Below are 25,407 nucleotides of genomic sequence, written 5' to 3' on the forward strand. Positions count from 1 at the left end.
GTGAAATGGCAAATAATTATCAATGTGTGTAATATATATAATGATGGTGTATTCATAAATATACGGAACATCATTTTTTATTAAAATTCACCATCGTCCTGAGATATGTACAGGCTCATTTACAATTGTCTTTTCTTCTCACCCCCCCCCCCCCCTCTCTATCTCTCTCTTCCCCCAACCCTAATTCTGATTTCTGTCTGACCACTGTATTACCTTTTTTTTCTTCCTTATTCATCCAATTTTTTTAATCATGCTTTGTTTAAGTCTCCATTGTAGCTCATTCAGTAATATATTTGAATTAAGTATACACATTTCATTCACATAATAATAATAGGCATTTGTATGGCACCGTCTATCTTGAAGTTCTAGTCCCAGGTGTACAAGGGAAGAAAAGGTGATACTAAGGAGTCCAACATGCTCCCATTTCTTTCTCATCATATCTATTCTCCCAAATCCACTTTCATCCTCTCTCACACGCCTGTTTTAAGATATATGAACATCACTTTCAAATAAACGAGACAAAGTGAACACAAAAGTATACACAGGAAGTCTGTTTATTTCAAAATTTCAATAAAAGTCAATTTCACAATCATATTCTTTTCAATCCACCTATTCATATTTAATTTTAAATAGGTTTATTTTATAATAATAATCATATCGTTTTCAATCCATCAATGTATACCTATTTCATAAGGATCCATTAACATTTGATAAAGACATGAATATAAGTACTTCAATCTCCAGATTTAATCAATTTAAATCAATACCATATATTCAAGAAGTTTGGAGACACATAATTTAGAAAAACATATTCCTAAATGTCTAGTATTCTGTTTTCAGTTTTGATTCAATATTTACAAGTATGTGAATATGAATTTGTGTTTATAGAATTGAAGCCAGAATGAAGTTACAGCATTTCTATAAAACATCCTTTCTTTATCTGCATTTTCATATCAAGATTAGTTTCATCACCGAAAGAAAATCTTTTAATACTATATTGAAAAATATTTCCTTATTTATGATGCTCCTTTTATCACAAATTTGATAATAGCCACCATCATTTGCTAAATGCGTGACTGCATACTCCAAAATTCTAGTATAATTTGACTTTAATTCAATTAAACATAATATTAAGTCAGAAATACATATAGCACGCTATACATGAGACAAACGATTCAGCATAAAATGTGCATGAAAAAGAGAAAGAAAATACACAGCAATAGAAGACAGCATACTTTTTTAAATCAGATTTTGAATAGTTGGAGATAAAGAAAAAGCAGATAATAAGAAGATTGGAAGAAAAGAAGAATCAAAGCAAAGTATGTAGAGACATGTATACAAGAGAGTGAGAATTAATTCAGAAAAGAGGAATAGGAGAGGAAAAACAAAGTACAGAAATAGGGAGAAGGACAGAGCAGAAGAATTTTCGTTTTCAAAGATAACAGGGAGGGAAAAATATTATTTAAAAAAGATAATGAAAATAAGAGGATGAGGGGTGGAAACAGGCAAGACGTGAATTTGATACATATTGATATCAATGAGTTAATAAAATTAATTTACCAAACTCAACAGACTTCTTTAATTTTAGCATATTTACAGATGACTATATTTCAAATATTCAATACTAACTGGTTATATGGAAGAAACCTCTTCTGTTGAAATTAATAATCATTAGTCCTTTAGTTTCAAAGAACTTCAAATCATGAATAAGTATGTACATAAAAAGTATTTTGTTTTAAACAAAGACACTTTCATCCCCAGTATATCTCTTTTAGCCCATTTAGAACACCATCCAAGCTTTTGTTTCAAAAGTTAGAAATATAAGATGCTTATAAAAATGCAGAACCTTTCCACTAACTTTTGTATATGACTTGTAAAGTACCTACCTCCGCACTTTATAATCAAATATTATTATAATCTAAAACAGCATCATTATGAGACAAGAGGGAAAATGATCGGATTGCTATGTTTACCAAAATGTGGATGAATGTATGGCTAATTTCCAATATCCTTTGATAGAGTATATGAAAATACGGTAAGTAAAAGAAACACAAGATTAGCTTTCAGTAAACTTCAAATGTAAAGCAAATGTATTTGCTTTCAAACTATGTTTTTGTATCAAATATTGTACTTCTAATAATAAAAAGGAACAGACAAAGAAAAAATGTATATTAGTCTCCATTTTGCCTTTTTTTAACCTTTAATTGAAGCGTACTCTTTTTGGTTTAAGCAGTTCAAATGGTTCAATTTCTACTAGCAACTGTGTTACCCTTTGACTCTATTAGCACTCTAAGCAACTGCATTGTGTCCAAGCTCACCTGACATACATTTAGCTATTGAATCATTCCTTCCATTTATGTCAACCCAAACAATCTTAAGACTTCAGCAAATCAATAGCTATGTATCTTTGTCCAAAGACTGAATAACCTAGCTGTTCACATTAATTCAATCACCTGAATACCACAGAGAAAATCAGACCTAAATGTATATACATAGCTTTCCTAACAATACCGTTCAATGAGTTTATTCAATCTGAAAGTAGAAAACATTATGTATGATGCAGGGAAAATAAATCATTATCACCAATACCTACACCAAACTACACTCAAAGTTCTTTAGCCATGCATGATAAGACAGTCAGAAGAATATTAAAAAGAGTTTTCTGAAGAGAAATCTGACACTGAATCTGCAGAAACAAACATCTTTGGTAATAAAAAGTCCAAGACTTCAAGACTCAGGGGCTATTAAAGTAGGTCCATCAAACCTAAAACGTTGATGCTAATTAACAATTCTTTATATACTTACATGTCAATCATTACACAATAAAGTAGACCATCCCTGCTTCCTGAAACACAAAATAAAAATGTTAGCATAAAGACAAATAATCAAAAAAAGGTGCCAATTAGCCATCAGTCATGTGACCATTAGGCCTACCAATCAGATTACTCAGCTATGGGGGAGATTTGTGTAGAAGTCCACAAGTTCTGCCTGAGAAACCACCGGGGCTCATCCCCCCACTGTCACTGTCTTCATCCATGGGCTCCTGCTCTTTCTCAATCATCACAAATGTGCCTCGCCATATGCCGTCAGGCCACTTCATCTGCTGCCCTCCAGAATTTTAGGTCCGCCATGCTGACAGCATGTGTACTCTCATCCTTGTCCGAATGGGCACTGCGATCTCTGCTCCCTTCCATCGTCAGCCTCTACATTTTTAAGGAGAGAGAAAAAGATAAAGAGAATACATGTGTCACAATTTAGAGTCACTTAATGCATTATTCCCACCTACTATTCTCTTATTGCTTTAAAGTTAGATACCAAAAGTGTTTTACATATTTCACATACATAAGGCAAAGTTATCCTCAGTGAACTCTTATCCTCAATGAACTCTTATCAACAATATATTGCAACATCAATAAATATAAAACAAGAAATTCCAATAAAATGTATGTACCTTTTTATATTTTTAACTTTTCAAGAGCTACAGTAAGTTTTAAAGGCCCTCAGCTTTGGAACGAGTTGCCAAACGTATTAAAAGAAATATCCACTGTTTTTACATTCAGGAAAAAATATAAATGTTATCTTCTTAATTGTGAGTAGTTTTGTTTTATCTAATTGCCTTTTATGTGATTTATGTAAATAATTATGTTGTGTTTGTATGTGATTATGCTATGTTATATTATCTGTTTGTTTGATTGTTTTTATTTTTTTATATTTTATATAATGTATTTCTTTTGAAGGGTGGAAATAAAGGGGATCAACCTTGACAGGCCAATGGCCTTTGTTGATCCCTCACATCCTCCACCCTTCATCCTTCTTTCATCAGTACAATGTAAATGAATGTTTTTTTGTTGTATATATTTATATTGTTTTAATTTATAATGATTTGTTTGTATATCTTTTGATGTGTTTTTAAAGTGATGTGAAATAAATTGAATACTTGAATACTTGAATTATTTTGCAGACCTATTAAGCCTTCAGTCGGCCTATGATCTCATAAGATTATTCCAAATTAATAGACTTAATTGATTTATCAAAAGTCTAAATATTGCTATAAAATCTAAAATTTATTCAGGGACAGGTCTAAGTAAGATGTACACATGTTTGAGAGACTGTAGACCCCTGGACTGTTCTTAAATAGCCTAGGATATAATCTGTAAGTTCTAGATTCATTGACGACGTGGACTTGGGGTTACATATTCGATAAATATTGATCTAGTTACAGTAACTTAGATCTAGTAACAGTAACTAAGATCTGGATTACTACTAACAGGAACAATATCAATTAAAAATCTTGGTAAGATATGGACTTAGAAGTTAGAAATATAGAGATTGAGCTAGATCTAGACTAGAGGTCCAGATGTAGTCTCTAATCTAACTAAGTTAGAGCTATTAAATCCCAATAATTTTGGTTCATTTCTAAATGACCCTTCATTTTATTGAACGAAATTACACCACTGTATTGGCCACAGGCATCATTCATTACTCATTTGTACCGACTTTTATTGACACTTTGTCGTCGTAATTTTCTCAACATTGCAGCCTCAAAGTATGTAGGCCTAGGCCCTAGAACAAGATAAACAAAGGAAATTTGGCGTAAAATATTGAAATCAAAGAGTTTTTAGCCTTGAAGACAAAGTGCATGGCTTATCCCCCCCCCCCCCCCCCCCCCATCAATTGCAGACCCAGTATCAGTACATACAGTCTGCTGCGCTAGCGGAAATGGCCGCATAAAGACAAGTACGTGGGGCTGTAGAAACGTAATTTGAGGCATAAGTGACACAAACAAGCTTATCAAATAGTTTTTACGTAAAGATCTGGAGAATTACCTAACATATATTATAATTGTTCTTGTTAGGAAGAAATCTCATGAATTATTACACTTCTACTCACCTTTCAGAAACAGAAGAAGAAGCTAGACTTTGATCGTGTGACGATATTCGCCGGTTCGTAAGACCGCGCTGCAATAAACATCGGTCAGAATTGCGTCGAATAGCTATATTCGCCGGTTCGTAAGAACGCGCAATGCTATTCGTCGTTCATAACAAACTATTAAAAATGACATAACTCTCAAAATAAAGCGATTTGAGGAATAATTTTTTTTTCTCAAGATAGATTCGGACATACACTATCCAAATATACGAAAATGTCCAAATTAATTTTTCGACCCGAATTTGGGCTATTCGCCGGTTCGTCAGACCGACGACGATATACCCCTTTTCGCTCTCTCTCACATATACCCCCTTTTCTCTCGCTCTCACATATACCCCCATTTCACTCGCTCTCACATATACCCCCTTTTCTCTCTCTCTCACATATACCCCCTTTTCGCTCTCTCTCACATATACCCTCTTTTCACTCTCTCTCACATATACCCCCTTTTCTCTCTCTCTCTCACATATACCCCCTTTTCGCTCTCTCTCACATATACCCCCTTTTCTCTCGCTCTCACATATACCCCCTTTTCTCTCTCTCTCACATATACCCCCTTTTCTCTCGCTCTCACATATACCCCCTTTTCACTCTCTCTCACATATACCCTCTTTTCTCTCTCTCTCACATATACCCCCTTTTCTCTCTCTCTCACATATACCCCCATTTCTCTCTCTCTCACATATACCCCCTTTTCTCTCGCTCTCTCTCACATATACCCCCTTTTCTCTCTCTCTCTCTCACATATACCCCCATTTCTCTCTCTCTCTCACATATACCCCCTTTTCTCTCTCTCTCTCACATATACCCCCTTTTCTCTCTCTCTCTCACATATACCCCCTTTTCTCTCGCTCTCTCTCACATATACCCCCATTTCTCTCTCTCTCACATATACCCCCTTTTCTCTCTCTCTCTCATATACCCCCTTTTCTCTCTCGCTCTCTCACATATACCCCCATTTCTCTCTCTCTCACATATACCCCCTTTTCTCTCTCTCTCACATATACCCCCTTTTCTCTCTCTCTCTCACATATACCCCCTTTTCTCTCTCTCTCACATATACCCCCATTTCACTCTCTCTCACATATACCCCCTTTTCTCTCTCTCTCACATATACCCCCTTTTCTCTCGCTCTCTGTCACATATACCCTCTTTTCGCTCTCTCTCACATATACCCCCTTTTCACTCTCTCTCACATATACCCCCTTTTCTCTCTCTCTCTCACATATACCCCCTTTTCTCTCTCTCTCTCACATATACCCCCTTTTCTCTCTCTCTCACATATACCCCCTTTTCTCTCTCTCTCACATATACCCCCTTTTCTCTCTCTCTCACATATACCCCCATTTCACTCTCTCTCACATATACCCCCTTTTCTCTCTCTCTCACATATACCCCCTTTTCACTCTCTCTCACATATACCCCCATTTCACTCTCTCTCACATAATACCCCCTTTTCTCTCGCTCTCTCTCACATATACCCCCTTTTCACTCTCTCTCACATATACCCTCTTTTCTCTCTCTCTCACATATACCCCCTTTTCTCTCTCTCTCACATATACCCCCATTTCTCTCTCTCTCACATATACCCCCTTTTCTCTTGCTCTCTCTCACATATACCCCCTTTTCTCTCTCTCTCTCACATATATACCCCCTTTTCTCTCTCTCTCTCACATATACCCCCATTTCTCTCTCTCTCACATATACCCTCTTTTCTCTCGCTCTCTCTCACATATACCCTCTTTTCTCTCGCTCTCTCTCACATATACCCCCTTTTCTCTCTCTCTCTCACATATACCCCCATTTCTCTCTCTCTCACATATACCCTCTTTTCTCTCGCTCTCTCTCACATATACCCTCTTTTCTCTCGCTCTCTCTCACATATACCCCCTTTTCTCTCGCTCTCTCTCACATATACCCCCATTTCTCTCTCTCTCACATATACCCCCATTTCTCTCTCTCTCTCACATATACCCCCTTTTCTCACTCGCTCTCACATATACCCCCTTTTCTCTCTCTCTCTCACATATACCCCCTTTTCTCTCTCGCTCTCTCACATATACCCCCATTTCTCTCTCTCTCTCACATATACCCCCTTTTCGCTCTCTCTCACATATACCCCCTTTTCGCTCTCTCTCACATATACCCCCTTTTCACTCTCTCTCACATATACCCTCTTTTCTCTCTCTCTCACATATACCCCCTTTTCTCTCTCTCTCACATATACCCCCATTTCTCTCTCTCTCACATATACCCCCTTTTCTCTTGCTCTCTCTCACATATACCCCCTTTTCTCTCTCTCTCTCACATATACCCCCTTTTCTCTCGCTCTCTCTCACATATACCCTCTTTTCTCTCGCTCTCTCTCACATATACCCCCTTTTCTCTCGCTCTCTCTCACATATACCCCCATTTCTCTCTCTCTCACATATACCCCCTTTTCTCTCGCTCTCTCTCACATATACCCCCTTTTCTCTCTCTCTCTCACATATACCCCCTTTTCTCTCGCTCTCTCTCACATATACCCCCTTTTCGCTCTCTCTCTCTCACATATACCCCCTTTTTGCTCTCTCTCTCTCACATATACCCCCTTTTCTCTCTCTCTCTCTCACATATACCCCCTTTTCTCTCTCTCTCTCTCACATATACCCCCTTTTCTCTCTCTCTCTCACATATACCCCCTTTTCTCTCTCTCTCTCTCACATATACCCCCTTTTCTCTCTCTCTCTCACATATACCCCCTTTTCACTCTCTCTCACATATACCCCCTTTTCACTCTCTCTCACATATACCCTCTTTTCTCTCTCTCTCACATATACCCCCTTTTCTCTCTCTCTCACATATACCCCCATTTCTCTCTCTCTCACATATACCCCCTTTTCTCTCGCTCTCTCTCACATATACCCCCTTTTCTCTCTCTCTCACATATACCCCCTTTTCTCTCTCTCTCACATATACCCCCATTTCTCTCTCTCTCACATATACCCCCTTTTCTCTCGCTCTCTCTCACATATACCCCCATTTCTCTCTCTCTCACATATACCCCCTTTTCACTCTCTCTCACATATACCCCCTTTTCTCTCTCTCTCACATATACCCCCTTTTCTCTCTCTCTCTCACATATACCCCCTTTTCTCTCTCTCTCACATATACCCCCTTTACTCTCGCTCTCTCTCACATATACCCTCTTTTCGCTCTCTCTCACATATACCCCCTTTTCACTCTCTCTCACATATACCCCCTTTTCTCTCTCTTTCACATATACCCCCTTTTCTCTCTCTCTCTCACATATACCCCCTTTTCACTCTCTCTCACATATACCCCCTTTTCACTCTCTCTCTCATATACCCCCTTTTCTCTCTCTCTCTCACATATACCCCCTTTTCGCTCTCTCTCACATATACCCCCTTTTCTCTCTCTCTCACATATACCCCCTTTTCTCTCTCTCTCTCACATATACCCCCTTTTCTCTCTCGCTCTCTCACATATACCCCCATTTCTCTCTCTCTCTCACATATACCCCCTTTTCTCTCTCGCTCTCACATATACCCCCTTTTCTCTCTCTCTCACATATACCCCCTTTTCGCTCTCTCTCACATATACCCCCTTTTCGCTCTCTCTCACATATACCCCCTTTTCACTCTCTCTCACATATACCCTCTTTTCTCTCTCTCTCACATATACCCCCATTTCTCTCTCTCTCACATATACCCCCTTTTCTCTTGCTCTCTCTCACATATACCCCCTTTTCTCTCTCTCTCTCACATATACCCCCTTTTCTCTCGCTCTCTCTCACATATACCCTCTTTTCTCTCGCTCTCTCTCACATATACCCCCTTTTCTCTCGCTCTCTCTCACATAATTATACCCCCATTTCTCTCTCTCTCACATATACCCCCTTTTCTCTCGCTCTCTCTCACATATACCCCCTTTTCTCTCTCTCTCTCTCACATATACCCCCTTTTCTCTCTCTCTCTCTCACATATACCCCCTTTTCTCTCTCTCTCTCTCACATATACCCCCTTTTCTATCTCTCTCTCTCACATATACCCCCTTTTCTCTCTCTCTCACATATACCCCCTTTTCACTCTCTTTCACATATACCCCCTTTTCACTCTCTCTCACATATACCCTCTTTTCTCTCTCTCTCACATATACCCCCTTTTCTCTCTCTCTCACATATACCCCCATTTCTCTCTCTCTCACATATACCCCCTTTTCTCTCGCTCTCTCTCACATATACCCCCTTTTCTCTCTCTCTCTCTCACATATACCCCCTTTTCTCTCGCTCTCTCTCACATATACCCCCATTTCTCTCTCTCTCACATATACCCCCTTTTCACTCTCTCTCACATATACCCCCTTTTCACTCTCTCTCACATATACCCCCTTTTCACTCTCTCTCACATATACCCCCTTTTCACTCTCTCTCACATATACCCCCTTTTCTCTCTCTCACATATACCCCCTTTTGACTCTCTCTCACACATATACCCCCTTTTCTCTCTCTCTCACATATACCCCCATTTCACTCTCTCTCACATATACCCCCTTTTCACTCTCTCTCACATATACCCTCTTTTCTCTCTCTCTCTCACATAATACCCCCTTTTCTCTCTCTCTCACATATACCCCCATTTCTCTCTCTCTCACATATACCCCCTTTTCTCTCGCTCTCTCTCACATATACCCCCTTTTCTCTCTCTCTCTCTCTCACATATACCCCCTTTTCTCTCGCTCTCTCTCACATATACCCCCATTTCTCTCTCTCTCACATATACCCCCTTTTCACTCTCTCTCACATATACCCCCTTTTCACTCTCTCTCACATATACCCCCTTTTCTCTCTCTCTCACATATACCCCCTTTTCACTCTCTCTCACATATACCCCCTTTTCTCTCTCTCTCACATATACCCCCTTTTCACTCTCTCTCACATATACCCCCTTTTCTCTCTCTCACATATACCCCCTTTTCACTCTCTCTCACATATACCCCCTTTTCTCTCTCTCTCACATATACCCCCATTTCGCTCTCTCTCACATATACCCCCTTTTCGCTCTCTCTCACATATACCCCCTTTTCACTCTCTCTCACATATACCCCCTTTTCACTCTCTCTCACATATACCCCCTTTTCACTCTCTCTCACATATACCTCCTTTTCTCTCTCTCTCACATATACCCCCTTTTCACTCTCTCTCACATATACCCCCTTTTCTCTCTCTCTCACATATACCCCCTTTTCTCTCTCTCTCTCTCACATATACCCCTTTTTCTCTCTCTTTCACATATACCCCCTTTTCTCTCTCTCTCTCTCTCTCACATAAACCCCCTTTTCTCTCTCTCTCACATATACCCCCTTTTCTCTCTCTCTCTCACATATACCCCCTTTTCACTCTCTCTAACATATACCCCCTTTTCACTCTCTCTCTCATATACCCCCTTTTTTCTCTCTCTCTCACATATACCCCCTTTTCTCTCGCTCTCTCTCACATATACCCCCTTTTCTCTCGCTCTCTCTTACATATACCCCCATTTCTCTCTCTCTCTCACATATACCCCCTTTTCGCTCTCTCTCACATATACCCCCTTTTCTCTCTCTCTCACATATACCCCCTTTTCTCTCTCTCTCTCTCTCACATATACCCCCTTTTCTCTTGCTCTCTCTCACATATACCCCCTTTTCTCTCTCTCTCACATATACCCCCTTTTCTCTCTCTCTCTCACATATACCCCCTTTTCTCTCTCTCTCACATATACCCCCTTTTCTCTCTCTCTCTCACATATACCCCCTTTTCTCTCGCTCTCTCTCACATATACCCCCTTTTCTCTCTCTCTCACATATACCCCCTTTTCTCTCGCTCTCTCTCACATATACCCCCTTTTCTCTCTCTCTCTCACATATACCCCCTTTTCTCTCTCTCTCACATATACCCCCATTTCTCTCTCTCTCACATATACCCCCTTTTCTCTCTCTCTCACATATACCCCCTTTTCTCTCGCTCTCTCTTACATATACCCTCTTTTCGCTCTCTCTCACATATACCCCCTTTTCACTCTCTCTCACATATACCCCCTTTTCACTCTCTCTCACATATACCCCCTTTTCACTCTCTCTCACATATACCCCCTTTTCTCTCTCTCTCACATATACCCCCATTTCTCTCTCTCTCACATATACCCCCTTTTCTCTCTCTCTCTCATATACCCCCTTTTCTCTCTCTCTCTCTCTCATATACCCCCTTTTCTCTCTCTCACATATACCCCCTTTTCTCTCTCTCTCACATATACCCCCTTTTCTCTCTCTCTCTCACATATACCCCCTTTTCTCTTGCTCTCTCTCACATATACCCCCTTTTCTCTCTCTCTCACATATACCCCCTTTTCTCTCTCTCTCTCACATATACCCCCTTTTCTCTCTCTCTCACATATACCCCCATTTCTCTCTCTCTCACATATACCCCCTTTTCTCTCTCTCTCACATATACCCCCTTTTCTCTCGCTCTCTCTCACATATACCCCCTTTTCGCTCTCTCTCACATATACCCCCTTTTCTCTCTCTCTCTCACATATACCCCCTTTTCTCTCTCTCTCACATATTCCCCCTTTTCGCTCTCTCTCACATATACCCCCTTTTCTCTCGCTCTCACATATACCCCCTTTTCTCTCGCTCTCTCTCACATATACCCTCTTTTCGCTCTCTCTCACATATACCCCCTTTTCACTCTCTCTCTCACATATACCCCCTTTTCACTCTCTCTCACATATACCCCCTTTTCACTCTCTCTCACATATACCCCCTTTTCGCTCTCTCTCTCTCACATATACCCCCTTTTCTCTCTCTCTCTCTCACATATACCCCCTTTTCTCTCTCTCTCTCTCACATATACCCCCTTTTCTCTCTCTCTCTCTCACATATACCCCCTTTTCTCTCTCTCTCACATATACCCCCTTTTCACTCTCTTTCACATATACCCCCTTTTCACTCTCTCTCACATATACCCTCTTTTCTCTCTCTCTCACATATACCCCCTTTTCTCTCTCTCTCACATATACCCCCATTTCTCTCTCTCTCACATATACCCCCTTTTCTCTCGCTCTCTCTCACATATACCCCCTTTTCTCTCTCTCTCTCTCACATATACCCCCTTTTCTCTCGCTCTCTCTCACATATACCCCCATTTCTCTCTCTCTCACATATACCCCCTTTTCACTCTCTCTCACATATACCCCCTTTTCACTCTCTCTCACATATACCCCCTTTTCTCTCTCTCTCACATATACCCCCTTTTCACTCTCTCTCACATATACCCCCTTTTCTCTCTCTCTCACATATACCCCCTTTTCACTCTCTCTCACATATACCCCCTTTTCTCTCTCTCACATATACCCCCTTTTCACTCTCTCTCACTTATACCCCCTTTTCTCTCTCTCTCACATATACCCCCATTTCGCTCTCTCTCACATATACCCCCTTTTCGCTCTCTCTCACATATACCCCCTTTTCACTCTCTCTCACATATACCCCCTTTTCACTCTCTCTCACATATACCCCCTTTTCACTCTCTCTCACATATACCTCCTTTTCTCTCTCTCTCTCACATATACCCCCTTTTCACTCTCTCTCACATATACCCCCTTTTCTCTCTCTCTCACATATACCCCCTTTTCTCTCTCTCTCTCACATATACCCCTTTTTCTCTCTCTTTCACATATACCCCCTTTTCTCTCTCTCTCTCTCTCTCACATATACCCCCTTTTCTCTCTCTCTCACATATACCCCCTTTTCTCTCTCTCTCTCACATATACCCCCTTTTCACTCTCTCTCACATATACCCCTTTTCACTCTCTCTCTCATATACCCCCTTTTCTCTCTCTCTCTCACATATACCCCCTTTTCTCTCGCTCTCTCTCACATATACCCCCTTTTCTCTCGCTCTTTCTCACATATACCCCCATTTCTCTCTCTCTCTTACATATACCCCCTTTTCGCTCTCTCTCACATATACCCCCTTTTCTCTCTCTCTCACATATACCCCCTTTTCTCTCTCTCTCTCACATATACCCCCTTTTCTCTTGCTCTCTCTCACATATACCCCCTTTTCTCTCTCTCTCACATATACCCCCTTTTCTCTCTCTCTCTCACATATACCCCCTTTTCTCTCTCTCTCACATATACCCCCTTTTCTCTCTCTCTCTCACATATACCCCCTTTTCTCTCGCTCTCTCTCACATATACCCCCTTTTCTCTCTCTCTCTCTCACATATACCCCCTTTTCTCTCTCTCTCACATATACCCCCATTTCTCTCTCTCTCTCACATATACCCCCTTTTCTCTCTCTCTCACATATACCCCCATTTCTCTCTCTCTCACATATACCCCCTTTTCTCTCTCTCTCACATATACCCCCTTTTCTCTCGCTCTCTCTCACATATACCCTCTTTTCACTCTCTCTCACATATACCCCCTTTTCACTCTCTCTCACATATACCCCCTTTTCTCTCTCTCTCACATATACCCCCATTTCTCTCTCTCTCACATATACCCCCTTTTCTCTCTCTCTCTCTCATATACCCCCTTTTCTCTCTCTCTCTCTCTCATATACCCCCTTTTCTCTCTCTCACATATACCCCCTTTTCTCTCTCTCTCACATATACCCCCTTTTCTCTCTCTCTCTCACATATACCCCCTTTTCTCTTGCTCTCTCTCACATATACCCCCTTTTCTCTCTCTCTCACATATACCCCCTTTTCTCTCTCTCTCTCTCACATATACCCCCTTTTCTCTCTCTCTCACATATACCCCCATTTCTCTCTCTCTCACATATACCCCCTTTTCTCTCTCTCTCACATATACCCCCTTTTCTCTCGCTCTCTCTCACATATACCCTCTTTTCGCTCTCTCTCACATATACCCCCTTTTCACTCTCTCTCACATATACCCCCTTTTCACTCTCTCTCACATATACCCCCTTTTCACTCTCTCTCACATATACCCCCTTTTCGCTCTCTCTCACATATACCCCCATTTCTCTCTCTCTCACATATATACCCTTTTCTCTCTCTCTCTCATATACCCCTTTTCTCTCTCTCTCTCTCATATACCCCCTTTTCTCTCTCTCACATATACCCCCTTTTCTCTCTCTCTCTCACATATACCCCCTTTTCTCTCTCTCTCTCACAATCATATACCCCCTTTTCACTCTCTCTCACATATACCTCCTTTTCTCTCTCTCTCACATATACCCCCTTTTCACTCTCTCTCACATATACCCCCTTTTCACTCTCTCTCACATATACCCCCTTTTCACTCTCTCTCACATATACCCCCTTTTCACTCTCTCTCACATATACCCCCTTTTCGCTCTCTCTCACATATACCCCCATTTTTCTCTCTCTCACATATACCCCCTTTTCTCTCTCTCTCTCATATACCCCCTTTTCTCTCTCTCTCTCTCATATACCCCCTTTTCTCTCTCTCACATATACCCCCTTTTCTCTCTCTCTCTCACATATACCCCCTTTTCTCTCTCTCTCCCACATATACCCCCTTTTCTCTTGCTCTCTCTCACATATACCCCCTTTTCTCTCTCTCTCACATATACCCCCTTTTCTCTCTCTCTCTCACATATACCCCCTTTTCTCTCGCTCTCTCTCACATATACCCCCTTTTCTCTCTCTCTCACATATACCCCCTTTTCTCTCGCTCTCTCTCACATATACCCCCTTTTCTCTCTCTCTCTCACATATACCCCCTTTTCTCTCTCTCTCACATATACCCCCATTTCTCTCTCTCTCACATATACCCCCTTTTCACTCTCTCTCACATATACCCCCTTTTCTCTCTCTCTCACATATACCCCCTTTTCTCTCGCTCTCTCTCACATATACCCCCTTTTCTCTCTCTCTCTCACATATACCCCCTTTTCTCTCTCTCTCACATATACCCCCATTTCTCTCTCTCTCACATATACCCTCTTTTCGCTCTCTCTCACATATACCCCCTTTTCACTCTCTCTCACATATACCCCTTTTCACTCTCTCTCACATATACCCCCTTTTCACTCTCTCTCACATATACCCCCTTTTCTCTCTCTCTCACATATACCCCCATTTCTCTCTCTCTCACATATACCCCTTTTCTCTCTCTCTCTCATATACCCCCTTTTCTCTCTCTCTCTCTCATATACCCCCTTTTCTCTCTCTCTCACATATACCCCCTTTTCTCTCTCTCTCACATATTCCCCCTTTTCTCTCTCTCTCACATATACCCCCTTTTCTCTCTCTCTCACATATACCCCCTTTTTGCTCTCTCTCAAATATACCCCCTTTTTGCGCTCTCTCACATTATATCCCCTTTTCGCTCTTTCGTTTCGCACATCCCTCCCCCGAAACAAATTTAATTTATCTCTCTTCCTGTCTCTCTCTCTCTCTCTCTCTATCTATCTCTTGTTTCACACATACCCCCCCCCCCCCCCACAATAAAAAATAAGTACAAAAACAACTCTCTTTCTCACTTTAACCCCTTTCTCTCTCTCCTTTTCTTCCTCTTTCCTTGTGCAACTTTCTTCCTTACCCAGCCTAGATACCTTTTCTTCAATGAAAAGTTCAGTACAACCATACACCGACAGGGGCAATAAAACATCACTTTAAGAAACCTTTATATCATAGATTCGTAAATCAGCAATATATTCAAACTGCTATAATATATGCACATAACAATAAAAAAAGCAGATCCCGATATACAGAGCAATAAATCAATCAATATCAAGTACTAGTCAAGCGTTTCTGATAAAAATGTCCGACTTTTACAAACTTGATAAACATTAGTCTATATACATGTGCGTTTCAAACAAAGTTTTCATCAATGGCACCAAGCTATAGAAAGGGAGAGAGAGAGTATATGCCAATGGTTACATCAATCAATAAATCTCAACAATTACTCGAGCGTTTCTGACAAAAATGTGTTACATTTAAAGACTTGATAATATCATTAATCTATACATGTGTTTTCAATGGCACCAAGCTATAGAAAGGGAGAGAGAGAGAGAGTATATGCTAATGAATACCCTAAATCAACCAATCTATCAAGTACTCAACAAGCGTTTCTGATAAAAATGTTCGACGTTAACGACTTGGAAAACCATTTATCTATACATGCGTTTCAAACAAAGTTTTCCTCAATGGCACCAAGCTCTAGAAAGGGAGAGAGAGAGCCTGGCTCTGTCGGTGTCAGCTTAAGTACAGAGCCTATGCAGTATGAAGTAAGCCTAGTCTCACAGTGCAGACACTGTTACGCACAGCGACGGACGAGGGGTTGGGCCTGCAAGCAAGGTGAGCCCTGCTATAAACAGCTCGTATATTGTTAATCTCCATCTATTAATAACCATGTTTGCACTCGCCTCAAAACTACTTGTTGCCAGTTCAAATGGAAGTGGTTCAAGATAGTATCCCTTTAAACGAGCACATTCTACAAAACAAATTTGTTTTTTAACATGAAAACAAACAAATTTTAATAGGTACTGGTAGCTGTTAATAGCAAAATGTAGTGGCAAGAAAAAAAGAAATGTCAGGAATGCAGAAGGATACGGTAATAGTTTGAGATGTCTGTTATTTAATGAGGGACTGCACTACTAGGCCCTCTACATAGCAAACAATGCCGAAGCAGTACCTGTTGGTCCCCCATGATCCCCTTTCTCTTACGTTAATTGAGAGCTGATTTGATGAGATAACCACGTATCAGTGACCATGCAGGGAGGTTTAATCCCTCCTAGCCAAACTGGTGCAGACAGGCTTTAAAAGTTGCTTTTTGGGGGACGTCGTATCTGAATGAAAGTTAAAGAAACTTTAACCCTGATCACGATAGTACTTGTATCAATACCAGCTCCATTTCCTAATTTTTTGTTTCTCCCTCTGTGTGACAAACCAATGATTTTCAACCAATTACGCATTCTTGCGATGGACTTGCTTTTTGTGTTGCTACATTTCGCTATTAAAGCTACCTAAATGAAAGAAACAAATAGACAATACAAAAGATTTCAATACATGTAAATTCTGACCATTAGTCAATCTTTTGCAACAACCCACAGAACTAACAAGAAAATACACAAAATCTAAATATGTTACACTTAGTATCATCAACTTGTTACCGTTTTTGTATAAATATACAAGACAACAATGAATGTATATTGTGTACATGTCATGTATTTAAGTCATTGCATATAAAGTGTGTGATTTAAACAAAAAGTCTCATCAGGAAAATAACCCAAAACAAAGAGAGAAAAAAAACAAGGATCCAAAACTAACTATCAAACAAACAATATTAAAGGATAGTATTGGCAAATATTTCAAGAGTGTTGACAAAATTAAACATGAAATGTCTCAAAATCTTCCAGTGATGCGGCTAACAGAATTACCAACTACACTAATAGATGGCAAGTAAAACTCTCCCTTTTTTACAGTAAATATACAATCATGTAGTTGTAAAGTTGTTCATTGAATATTGAATCTTTGGTACATTAATACATCAAACATGACATCGCGAAATGTCAAACAATACATGCATATGTACAAGATTCACCACATGTGGTGTTTCCTATGTTTATTGATTGATGATAGTGATGATAATGAGATTGATCATGACGACAACGATGATGACAATGATGATCATGAGGATGATGATGATGAAGAAGATGACAATTGTGTTGATGGTGACGATGATGATGATGATGATGACGTTGATGATGATGATGTTGAAGAAGATGACTACGTTGGCAACGAAGATGATGACGATGATGATTGTGATGATGATGACGATGAAGATGATGGTGATGATGATTGTGATGATGATGATGATGATGATGATGATTGTGATGACGATGATTGTGATGATGATGACGATGAAGATAATGGTGATGATGATTGTGATGATGATGATGCTAGTGATGACGATGATGATGATGATGAAAACAATCACATCGATATGATGATCAATATAACAGTCATAATGATGGCGGCGGCATTGATAATGATCAATAATATCAGAGGTTTTGTTAATGTAATCGGATAGAGACATACATGCACTAGCACCATGCATTCATCAGTTGTTCAGTTTTCAACTGAAGCCGAAAACTTCCAGTCAGTTAATACAATACTTATGCAATTAAGTACATCTGATTGCCCAAGCATACATGTTTAATACAACCCAAACAAATACTCTGGCTACCGGTATACATACAGTTGACAACTAAATTATTTGTACTTCTTGTAAATTTGATATGTTTTTGTGTTTTTCGTATATATATATATATATTTAAGACTGAAAGTTAGATGTTAGCTGTACATATATACTGTATGTTCATCCATGTACATGTATTACCATGTGATATTGACGTTAGTGTTCTAAAATTCAATATGAGCAGATTTGCGACCCGGCCTTGTACTAAATTCCTTCCTTCACACTTTATCAGTTTCCCGACTGTCGCTAAATAATAATAATAATAATAATATTTAATTTTTATATAGCGCTTAATACAAATGTCTCTAAAGCTTTACAAATATACTATTACCCCGGTCATTGGATTCAGTGCTTGCCCGCACACAACGTGTGCACAATCTCCACTCCCTGGGGAGCATTCCAGCCAGGCATTTCTACAATGTACCGTACACTTTACACCAAATTTTCACCAAAGTTTTAACATAGAATTTTAAATCGTACCTTGAAAACAGACCCAACTAATCAGGACCTGCCTATAAGGACCAAACTTTTTGTTTCCCACTAGCAGTGTTTTAACATTATTACACGTGTATGTACAGTATTAAAAGAAGCTATGCGTACAGATAAAGACCACCTGTCTATAAAGATCATGTTTTTCGTTTCCCCAATGCCATGTATTTCATTGCAACATGTATTAAATGAACCTGTACATAAAGACCACCTATATATTGCCATTTTTCTTGTCTCCCTTGCATCAACTGAGTGGTCTTTATAGACAGGTTCCATGAGGTAAGGACTGCTTTCTTTTCTCCCTGGAGTGGCCTTAATACACAGGTTTCATTGTATCAAGAAACATTGTATTAAGATGAACAAAACGAGTCTAGAATACACTCAACAGTGGCCTGTATTTACTGTGAAGCACAATAAACATAAGGGATTGGAATGAATGGAGAGAATGCATCTGGGGGGTGTTTCACAAATCTGGTCATCAGTGACAAATGACAGTTTTTGTTATAAGCTACTGAAATCCTTGCTTTTGATTGGTTATTAGCAGATTTGTCACTGATTTTTATCATTTGTCAATGAAAAAAGGCTTTGTGAAACGGATCCCTGATTGTAAATCATATTTACATCGATCCACACCACATTACAACAAAATACAAGAACAAAAAGAAGAACAGACAGCATTTGAAACACTTGATATGGCCATAAGTCACAAAGGAGGTCGATACTTAAACCCATAGTTTGAACCTCAATATAAAGCGTAGTATTAAAGTGCACGTCCTCATTTCCAATGGAAAGACCACACACCGATATGAATTTTATTTAAAGACCATGGTTTAAAGCCATAGTGCACGACCGCCAAATGCCCTCTGCCGCCATCTCGAGTTAGCTGTGGCAGTATGGTCCCGTTACTCGCTGCTTCCCTAGATGTGCTGTTCGTTCTTGCATCGAGTCCTCCGTCTGCAAAGTGGAAATTAGGTACTTGGTTTATACGCACTGTTGGCAAGTTGACCTTGAGATGGCGCTTTGCAAACTTCATCAGTTCAGTATCGCTTTAAATCTCTTACTCCTTCGTGAACTCGGGCCAATTATAAAATTCAACAACACAATAAACAACAATGTTCCAGTACGATACAAAATTTAGATACTGATTAAATAGTTGCAGTCCTGATTATAAAACCAATGACTCTCAATAAATATTCTTTCCCACCTATCTACACGTACACGTTTATAGCAATCAATGATTACCCTCATATATTTCAGCTCATACCTTTTAATACGCACTGACAATGAACAAGAACGCTTCAGGAAATATAGTCTGAAAGTTCACAGAGATAAGTTTTGTCCAATCAGAAGAGAAAAGTATTCCAAAGCTTTGGTCAGACACGGAACGGTAAAAAGCCTCAAAGAAACTGCTGCAGCAAAATAAAAACCATCTCATTAGTAATTGATAGGTTAAGGCTCGTTCAGATATGGTGCTGTAAACGCCCCCAAAACGCTGCCATTTTTCGTGTACGTGTAAATGAACGATAACTGCGTGCAACAAAGGTTTTTCACTTGGCTCTGCATTACAAGATACAGAAATGGGAAGTGTATCGCACTTGAGGTACACTGCAACTTAACAAAAATCTGCCACTGTTTTGCATCATCATATCTGAACCAACCTTTAAAGGGATCGTTTAACAATGTTAAATCTGAGATGCACGGCCCTACGTGTTATCAGTGTCTGTGATATGGTGTTATATTGAAGCCCTAACAAACATTGCGCTTCAAAATGATCAAGAAATGCCTCAATTTTTTTAAAAACCTTTGAGACAGGTTTTACCATACTCGTTTTCCCCAATAGACTGTAGTATTATGAAAACCGTTTGGCAAACTCAAAATTTGATTTCGATTTTCAATCAAAGATATCTTGATGATCAGACAGGCATTCGGCTTGTAAAAGTCATGGGGTTCCTAACTGACCTAAAGGTTTATAATTATCATTGCAGCATGAGCTGAATCAAGGATTTTTTAAAAGGATCTAAGACAGAGTTACCGGATCCCTTTAACAGGCCTATCGCTTATCTAAGCTCTTTTTATGACTCATGACAGAACACTCTAAAGAATCCTCGTCAACATGTTCACAAAGGGTCAGTCATAACTTATAGGACCACCACCACGACAACGACAAGTAAATGAATGGCTAGTTGGATTGAAAAAGTGTCGCGCTGCATACAATGAAGGCCCTGCATTCTCTGTATGTTTCTCATTTAGCTGCAGCACTGTTTTTCAAAAATGTAGATGGTATATTGCACTTTAGTCCAGCCACAATTGCTCCATGCCATTTCCTATACTGACCAAATTCTTAACACTGACCAAGTTCTTAACTTCATCTCTGGACAAAACACGATACCTAATGCCATGTAACACTAAACATAACCCTAACGGTTAACCCTATGCTTTTGATGAAATAAAGGCCAGAGCATTTGTCACAGGACACTTGGTCCTGGGGCAATCGCTCCGTGTCAATTTCTTACACTGATCATACTCTGAAATTTATGAACCCTGGATGCAGCACTATACCTAACCATGACCCTAAACCAAACCTAAAACCCAAGTGCAATCCTAAGCCTAACTCTAAACCTTTAAAGAAATAAACCTGGAGCAATTGTCACAGGAGCAAATGTGAGGTCATCGGTTTACCATGTCGAGTGTGGTCTGAGAAGGGAATAAGTACGGCTGCCTGAGTTAAATATACACATCACGTCTAATTGAGTTCATACACTAGAAAACATTCTCATAGAGAACCAAGCTTAAATAAATCTCTACCTACAGAGTATTGAACGAGCTCATACCGCCGGATCAAATTTTAATTTCCCTTTATCCAGTCCACTTAATAGAGATTCTACATTGAACATTTTGAACATCAAAGCGTCGTGCGACGTGACGTTCCCCGCTTCAAATAAAACGGCAAAATTTTGCGACCTGAGTCCCGTGACCGGGTTTCGCATCTCAAAGTACGTTAAGTCGGAATATCCGGAGAAATTCGAGAAGATGTTCCACGGGGGACTCCACGACTTGCAGCCGTCTTTGCTGAGGCGTACAGAGAGGCGCTCGCGGAACTTGGGCGAGGCGGGGTTAGAGAAGAGCACCCACGTGTTGGAGTCGGTGACGTAGGGTCGGGGTGCTGGGAACCCTATCATGCTGGCCTGGGATAGGAGAGGAAAGAAAAGAAATGATTGACAATTAACATTTGTTTCTAGGCGCTGTACATATTATTACCCCGGTCATCAGATTCGGGCTTACCCTTACACAATGTATGCACATTCTCCACTCCCTGGGTAGCATTCCAGCCAATCGCCATTTTACACGCGCCACTTGCTCATCCAACCACATTAAATTTTGCATCCTACCAATTAAGTGATGAAAGAACCATAGGGGCTTACTTATTTTTTACAATTTAAAGCCTGTCTGCACTAGTTTGGCCTGGAGGGATTTGACCTCCCTCCGTGGTCACTGGCAGGTGGTTATCTCATCAAATCAGCTCTCAATTAACGTAAGACAAAGGGGATAATGGCAGACCAACAGGCACCACTTAGGCATTGTTTGCTAGATGGAGGGCGGAAATAGTGCAGTTCCGCTTTTTTAAGAAACAAATGGATCCAAATTTTAACTTTCTACAAGGTTATTCTACTTCCCTTCATGGCAGCTTTCTGGGAAATATCAATGCCACTTTATTCAAAGACAATACGCGTACCTGGCAGCCACCAGCCTTTGATGGGATGACAAAGTTATCATCGGTGAGCTTGTATCCCGGTTCCACGAGCTCCCTGGCTAGACGCCCCGCCCCGAAGGTCTCACCCCCGTTGTCGCTGAAAGAGACGACCCGCGTCAAGTCAGCATGAAGGGTTCTGCCATTTAAACATACCTGTCCCTTGTCTATTTCTACTGCCTGTGAAAGGAAAGCAGCGCCAAGAAGAAACAAGAGATTGTTTAATAGTGAAATGTTGACCCAAAAATAGATATCAGATGGACAAATATTTAATAATGCAATTGAAAAATCAATCGCTAATGCTATATATTTCAGCATAAGATTTGTTTTACCTTTTTTTCTTCTCTTGCTAATTTTAATCCATTCCCAACATCACCCCCCCCCCCAACGTTTAATCTTGCGCTCCCTCTCACTCTCTCTCTCTCTTTAAATTATCTATATTCCTCTTTTCTTCCATTTCTTCCATTCAGTGATTAAACTGTCTCCCTTTCGTTTCGCCCTACACTCCCTCTAAGTGTGTATTTTTCTCTGACTCATTTCCACTCCCTCTCCCTCTCTAAAATGTATGTCACTCTCTCTCTTTCTGTCTTTCTCCCCTCCTTGTCTTTCTCTTTCTCTCCCCCTCCCTCCCTCCCTCCCTCCCTCCCTCCCCCTCCCTCTGTTTCCCTCCTTCCCTCTTCGATACTCACTGTAGCTTCATTCCCATGTATGGGCCTCCAGAAGGGGTCCACCCCGAAGGGTATCCTGCCCCCTAAGAACCATGCGACTCTCCCTCCCTCCCTCCCTCCCTCCCTCCCTCCCTCCCTCCCTCCATCTACCTCCCTCCCTCTCTTTGTCTCCCTCCTTCCCTCTTTGATACTCACTGTAGCTTCATTCCCATGTATAGGCCTCCAGAAGGGGTCCACCCCGAAGGGTATCCTGCCCCCTAAGAACCATGTGACTCTCTCTCATTGTCCCTCCCTCCTCCCTCTCCCTCCCTCGCTCCCTCTCTCCCTCCCTCCCCCTCCCTCTGTCTCCCTCCCTCCCTCTTTGATACTCACTGTAGCTTCATTCCCATGTATGGGCCTCCAGAAGGGGTCCACCCCGAAGGGTATCCTGCCCCCTAAGAACCACGTCTCTCCGTTGTCATCGCTAGCGATCACATTGGCATAGTTGGTGGTGTTGTGAAAATTATCTAGATAATCTGGAAAAAACAAAAAAATAAAATATCAATATACCCAGTTATCAACAGCAATAACACATAACTATCAATGACAAATCAACATGCCCAACGATCATAAAACACAGAAACAGATTATGGAAATAAAATTATAACATTATTCTAGATTTCTTTGGATAACTTTGCAATTAGAAAGTGAAAAAGAAAAAATATCCTTCTTCTCCTTTTCGTTGTTTCACCTTGAATGTTTTTTTTCAAATGACTATGTACATTTCAGGACATGAAATAACATGAGAGTAATTTTAATAGTTTCATACTATTAATTAAATGTATTGTTAACTGTAACTGTATAATTGTTTTTAATGGGGGCACGCTACAAGAGTCCTATCTCGCACCCCGGGGCAACGTGTCTGACACGGCCGGTTGTAGCAACTACTCCGAAGATCAAGATTACAGTAATCTTGATCTAAGGAGACTCGAACGAACGAGGACATGAAATTAACTAAGAACAAAAAGAAAAGGGGGAGCATAATATATGAGAGCAGGGAACAAGTCCCATTTAGCTTTGCATACCTATCAAAGAGCTACGATAACCATTCTAAAAACAGTAAAATATAGCTGTAAGATAATTAATTATAGGATTAAATCAAATTAAATCATCCATAGGCATACAACAACAAAAAAATCCATACATATACAATAAACCTATCAGCTAGGTCTGATAACAAATTTAAAAGCAGTAAAATATATAAAAATTGCTGTATGGAATTTATTTCAGAATCAAATCGAATAAGATCTATCCATACAAACAAAAATCCATGCACATGTATATATTTCCACTGGTCCTGAAATTGCAATTTCTAAAATTGAATACTAATAGCTGCCTTTAAAGTAAAAAAGGTATACTGTGGCATCACCTTACATGTACACTGTCGCCCCTAAAGTTGGAATGTGTTTCTAACCTCTTTAAATGAAGTGATTGTGAGAATGTGCTTTATTCATGATAGATGAAGTTTATATCTTTTCAGAGCTTTACCAACCAATGTAAAGAGGCTAAAAGCAATCGATCAGTAAAGTTCTGTGAAGATATACCCTAAAGTACAAAGAGTAAATCATATTCTCACAATTGTTTCATGACAAAGAGGTAAGAAAATTCAATCCAACTTTATAGCCCACTTGAGGACAATTTTTCATTTTTATTTGATGTACTTCCATTTACAGATACTTTTCATTACATAGGTCTTCCCTGTGTTCAAGCTTGACTTACGTAATAAGGGTCCAACCTCATCTTTCACAAAATAATTTCCAGCCACTAAAAGCCTTCCTGATTTCAGCTGAATACCATGTCCTGGTCCTAATGGAGAAAGAAAATGCAAATATGTGTTATTTATATGAGGCTTCCAAGTGGTACAATAAATCAGTGTATTCAATATCTTTAGCGCAGTACCTGGATGACTGACCAATATTGTTTTTGTATTGCTCAGTCATCCAGGAACTTGAACTATCAATATCATGGCGATATCACACGAAAATAAAGCCATATTTACCAAGGTAAGTCACATTTTGTTATTTCCCTAGTCAGACTAATATAGATAATAATAATAATATAGTATGGCTTTGTTTTCGTGTGATACAAGAAAATATTGTCATAGCTCGAGTAATACATTCTTGTATTTAACTCAAAGCCATCCAATATTATAGTATTTGGGTAATTTGTTCCTAGTCTTCCTGCATTCCATCTCTCCCCATTAATCTGGTCATCCCTCTCTCTCTCTGTCTCTCTCCCCTCCCTCTCTCTCCCTCTCTCTCTCTCTCTCTCTCTCTCCCTCCCTCCCTCCCTCTC

General features: G+C 40.1%; 1 protein-coding gene and 2 long non-coding RNA genes across 3 annotated transcripts in view; 1 reads left to right on the forward strand and 2 right to left on the reverse strand.

The window, feature by feature from the left end:
- Nucleotides 1–2,698: 2,698 nt before the first annotated feature.
- On the reverse strand, nucleotides 2,699–5,092 carry LOC115924906. Its single transcript, XR_004064464.1, has 2 exons — nucleotides 4,891–5,092; nucleotides 2,699–3,203 (listed from the first exon to the last, which is right to left on the reverse strand). It is a non-coding gene; the product is annotated as an uncharacterized LOC115924906 (long non-coding RNA).
- A 10,382-nt stretch (nucleotides 5,093–15,474) lies between these two features.
- Nucleotides 15,475–16,062, forward strand: LOC115924907. Its single transcript, XR_004064465.1, has 2 exons — nucleotides 15,475–15,830; nucleotides 15,968–16,062. It is a non-coding gene; the product is annotated as an uncharacterized LOC115924907 (long non-coding RNA).
- A 4,394-nt stretch (nucleotides 16,063–20,456) lies between these two features.
- The window catches only part of LOC115924908 (sialidase-4-like), a 28,804-nt gene continuing 23,853 nt past the window's right edge, over nucleotides 20,457–25,407 (reverse strand). Inside the window, exons 7-10 of the mRNA XM_030987751.1 lie at nucleotides 24,832–24,918; nucleotides 23,446–23,588; nucleotides 22,391–22,585; nucleotides 20,457–21,842 (exon numbers count right to left, since the gene is read on the reverse strand). Coding sequence (XP_030843611.1) covers nucleotides 21,483–21,842; nucleotides 22,391–22,585; nucleotides 23,446–23,588; nucleotides 24,832–24,918 — 785 coding nt within the window. The 3' untranslated portion in view covers nucleotides 20,457–21,482. The remainder of the gene's footprint in view (nucleotides 21,843–22,390; nucleotides 22,586–23,445; nucleotides 23,589–24,831; nucleotides 24,919–25,407) is intronic.

This window comes from Strongylocentrotus purpuratus, unplaced genomic scaffold (assembly GCF_000002235.5).
Source record: "Strongylocentrotus purpuratus isolate Spur 01 unplaced genomic scaffold, Spur_5.0 spur5_scaffold_17, whole genome shotgun sequence".
Lineage (NCBI taxonomy): Eukaryota > Metazoa > Echinodermata > Echinoidea > Camarodonta > Strongylocentrotidae > Strongylocentrotus > Strongylocentrotus purpuratus.